General features: G+C 44.8%; 1 protein-coding gene across 1 annotated transcript in view; it reads left to right on the top strand.

Annotated features, from left to right (window-relative positions):
- Positions 1-4,223, top strand: part of LOC106818353 (protein rolling stone-like) — an 11,991-nt gene extending 7,768 nt beyond the window's left edge. Inside the window, exons 4-6 of the mRNA XM_014823069.1 lie at positions 2,595-2,692; positions 3,282-3,409; positions 3,700-4,223. Coding sequence (XP_014678555.1) covers positions 2,595-2,692; positions 3,282-3,409; positions 3,700-4,223 — 750 coding nt within the window. The remainder of the gene's footprint in view (positions 1-2,594; positions 2,693-3,281; positions 3,410-3,699) is intronic.
- The last annotated feature ends 295 nt before the right edge of the window (positions 4,224-4,518 follow it).

The following is a 4,518-nucleotide window of genomic DNA, read 5'->3' as shown; positions in this document are numbered from 1 at the left end:
GTCGAGTGAAATAAGATTTAAAAAAATGTGATAGAATGTAATTTGTTGACGATTTCTTAACACTGATAGTCTGATACTGGTGCTGAGTGCTGAATGCTGATGAATGATATTAGTCAATGCATCAAAATTATGAAAATTTTAACAAAATCATGTGTGAAAATGTAGCTCTGGCCAAGCCAAAAATAGCTCCCGTAAAAAAAATTGCGAGAGCTCTTTTTTTCATGTACAATATCAAAAAAGAGCTCTCGTAAAAAAAGAGTAATTTTTAGGCTGCCGCACAGGAAATAAAAAATTTACCAAACTGATTATTTTGTTATTCTCTACTAACCTTCTACATTATTCTAATGAAATGAATGGTAAATTTAATCAAATATAGACTAAAAATAGTCAAATTCCAAAGTCTAAAGTCCATGCGAAGTACACAAACTCTCCATGTGTTCGATTTTCTAGGTCATGCTGTTAAACCTTTGATAATTCGATAATACTGGTCATCCCCGACCAATCAGCAATTGCGTAATAAAATATGATAATTTATAGGAATAATGGGCGGTCTTCAGAGACCGCTGATCTTTGAAATCGACTTGCGGACTTGTTCCGATTTACTACGCATCAGTGTACAGGGTTCTCCAAGAACACTTATACTAGCCTGGCGGCGCGCCAGGCTATCGTCGAGCCCCGCCATCCTAAAATGCACCCGCCACTCTAAATATCATAGCCGTCATGCTAAATATCATAGCCCCCGGACCCCTCTAGCACGCAAACCGCCTTCGATTTGCAACTAGGACCGTAAAGGCAGCACCCGCCATGCTATAATGAAAAAGCTTGGAGAACCCTGGTGTATCAAAACGAGTAAAAAATATAATTTTTAAGAATACCTTAGAATGCACATCACCAAATTGCACCATCCCCACCCCCATATAAAAACGTCCTCACATCCGAGTCATTCACTTTGCTACGACAAAAATCCTGGACCAGTGCCTACTGACCAGGACCAGTGCTTCCTCAGAGGCACTGGTCCTACTGGACCAGTACCTCCAATTATCAGTTTTTCACCCTGCAGTCAAACCTCGGTTATCCGAACATCAATTATTCGAGGTTTAACTGTAATCAACAAGTGAACAGCACATCAGTGTCAGCCCTCGCAGCGCATGACGATAAGCGAACGTCGGGTTGCCGCAAGAGAGACGTCGGTTTGCCGCCTGGTCTGCTACTTATCTCATCGGGCCATAATAAAAATATTGTTTGTTTGCCCTCACCCGACCGACCCGCCAAAAACGGGCCGACTCAAAAAAAAAATTGTGATTTTTCCCATTCTTTTTTTTTCACAAAGTGTATCACACTGTACATTATATAAATCTTTAGGCAATACATTATACAGGGCGTCAAGTTCCTATTTTTTCCTATTTTTTCCTATTTTCTGGGCAATTCCTATTTTTTCCTATTTTCTGGACAAATTCCTTTTTTTTCCTATTTTTGAGGGCTTTTCATTTTTATGAATCCAGAATTGTATGTATCTTTCTCAGAATGCAGGAATTTACATTTCAGGTGACCCGATTTTCAAAAATTTCTTGGGAGAGGACCCCCAGACCCCCCCATCCCTTACTTTAAATTAACGTAATATACTCTTTACTATCACAGATATTATTTCAGTAAAGTTGTTTCTCTGTTGTATGTGGTATGTGTATCCAGAGGGGGGGTCCAGGGGGTCCGGACCTCCCTTGTTTACCCCAAAAAGCGGAAAACACATAAAGCATAATTTTCGCGCCTTAAAAACTTTTGGAATTCCATCGTGCATTCTAGACATCAAAAATACTGCTCAGATGCTCTTCCAGAATGCACAATTTTAAATTTTTTCTTTGCGGGAGTCCCCCTAAACCCCCCCCCCCACACCCTAAGTCGGGCAACATGCCTTAGACGCAGCGCATAAGCTGGGGTGCCTTGCTGCCACCGTTTTTTTTATAAAAGTGCGTCTTGTATTTCCTTACTGCCATGGACCCCCCTTATTTTCAAATAACCGGCTCCGCCCATGTATACATGTATGTTCTGCTCATACTTTGTTTGGGTTAGTCTACATGTAATGGTGTTATGCATGTATAAATCTGCTTATCCATTTTAACATGCAGTTTCTCATTACAAACTCAAATTATATTGTTCGCATAGTGATTTAACTCCAAATATGTATACTTAATAAAACCAATTGTGGTGAGATCCGGTATGGCTTTAGGAGGTGTTGGGAGGCCATCTCAACGCAACAAATTTTCCTATTTACATATATTCTTTCTCACCAAAATTCCTATTTTCCTCCTATTTTTTCACATTGAAATTCCTATTTTCCTATTTTTTGAGCGTCACTTGTCACTTGACGCCCTGATTATATGTACCAAGCAAAAGAAACATTCAACATAAAAGGTATCTCCACACAAGCACACCCGAACATGTAGACACCGCTTGCTGAATTTGTAAAAAGCCCCCCTCCCCCCTAAAAAAACACAAATCTTTACTTACCTACCCAAACTTTTGGGGCAAAGGTGAGGGCAAACAAATATTTTTTTAATTTGTAGCTTGATTTCGATGTCGCTTTTTTTCACTTTCAGTGGGGTTGGCATTCGTCGACGTTCATCGGCTATCGAGCCGTCTTGTCGCTGTTCTTCCTCAGCGGCCTGGTCGCGAGTCTGGTCACAGCTCCCGTTAGGTGCGTGGCTCTTCTCGCATACTTTAATTACGATTAACGTAATTTAAGGTAATTAAGTAATAGTTAAGTGAGTAAATACTCGAGCAATGTAATGGTTTGTGTAACAGCTCCCGTCAGGTATGTGACCCTTCTCGTAGCGCGGTTTGTTAAGATACTTTATTAATGTTAACGATGGTAAGGTTAATTTAAGCACAGATATATACAACACATGATTTATGGTAATTTAGTGAATAAATGGTCGAGTAATGTAAAGGCTTGTGTAACAGTGTAATAAGAATCATTTGATTTTAAAAGCAATTTAAAATTGGTCGGGTGCAGGTCCCTTCTCAACCCCCAAAACCAAGATTCTTAAAAAAACTATTTTGTATGGATAGGTAAAAGGCTAGTAAGAATCCGTACCCCAACAGTAATGGGGATTCAACAGCAGTCGTCGAACAGCTGCCGAAATCCGGCTTGTAGCTCGAAGGCACTGCACGAGAATTCTTCTGACGGCATCTCCTTCCCTCTGCGACACAAAAAAAGTTCCACCCAGATGTGACCGATCGCACTTACGTTGGCACGCGTTCACTTGTTTCTCTCTCGCGCGTAGGTACGTCGGAAGACCGGAGACGTGGCCGATATACCTCACGAATCAAACGCTCGTGATACTGAATGCGCACCTGATCGTGTCTCTCGTGCTTGCCGTACGACAGTACTTATCGCAGCGAAATAAGAAAGGTGGGTCCAGTCACTGCCTGTAGGTTGAATCTAACGGTGATAATTCGCACTACAGGGTTAGTCGTGTTAGGTATTTTTCTGCCCGATCAAGAAACTAGAACACGTGAATTGTCAAAATTATTAAATGATGAGCTCATAATATGCGGAGCACCCTGGCTCACTTGATTTCTTTTGATCGATTCGATTCGATTAATTTTTGTCAGTGTAAATGTCGCGTCATAAAGATTTCGTCTTTGTCGAAAATTATTGATTCATCTTACGTGACAAACCTTTTTCTCGTCCGCTCGCAGGTTTCCTGCCCAGCAGCGGCGATGGAGGTCCCGCCAGGTGGCAGCACAAGCTCTCCTGGGTGCTCTTCAACCTGTCGGCATGTCTCGCGCCGGCGGTCAGCGCCGCCTACTGGACAATGATCCACGACGCCTCGCGTGCCATCGACGCCGAAAACCTCGTCAAGCACGCGCTCGCCGCCGCCGCCATCGTCGTCGACGTCATCGTCACGGCGACGCCCGTCCGTCTGCCACACGCCTGGCAGCCGGCAGCCTACCTCGCGCTGTACGCTGCGTTCAGCGCCGCCTACTGGGCGGCCGGCGGCACCGACGACCACCGGCGCCCCCGCATCTATGCGTTCCTCGACTACGGCGAGCGTCCGGCGTCTGCGGCCGCGCACGCGGTTGCCATGGCAACGGCGCTGCCGGCGTTTTTCTTCATGCCCGTGTACACGCTGTACCGGCTGCGAGTGTGGGCGGTGGTGCGGAGAGCGAGGGGGAGGAGGTCGGCCAACTATAAGTACCATGACGGCGGGTTGGCTGTGTGATCTGCGGCGCGGCGCGACGGACGCGTGATACTTGAATTTCGACGGGACTTCCCCGCTTTGCTTCGGCAAAAATCGAGTCATGTACTGGAGCTGTGATCCGAGTCTTTGGGGACTCACGAAACTTGAACGTTGGCACTTTGGGGCACTGTGATCGAGTCTTTGTGGCTGGTTTTCGTCGGCTGTGTGTGATATCCCCGGCGTGATGGACGCGCGATACTTGAATTTCGACGGAACGTCGTCTCTTTGCTTCCGCAAAGATCGAGTCGTATACGGGGGACTAAATATATATATATAT

Source organism: Priapulus caudatus, unplaced genomic scaffold (assembly GCF_000485595.1).
Source record: "Priapulus caudatus unplaced genomic scaffold, Priapulus_caudatus-5.0.1 Scaffold2179, whole genome shotgun sequence".
NCBI classification, from domain to species: Eukaryota; Metazoa; Priapulida; class Priapulimorpha; order Priapulimorphida; family Priapulidae; genus Priapulus; species Priapulus caudatus.
The sequence above is the reverse complement of the archived record's forward strand: the minus strand, read 5'-3'. Positions and strand labels throughout refer to the sequence as shown.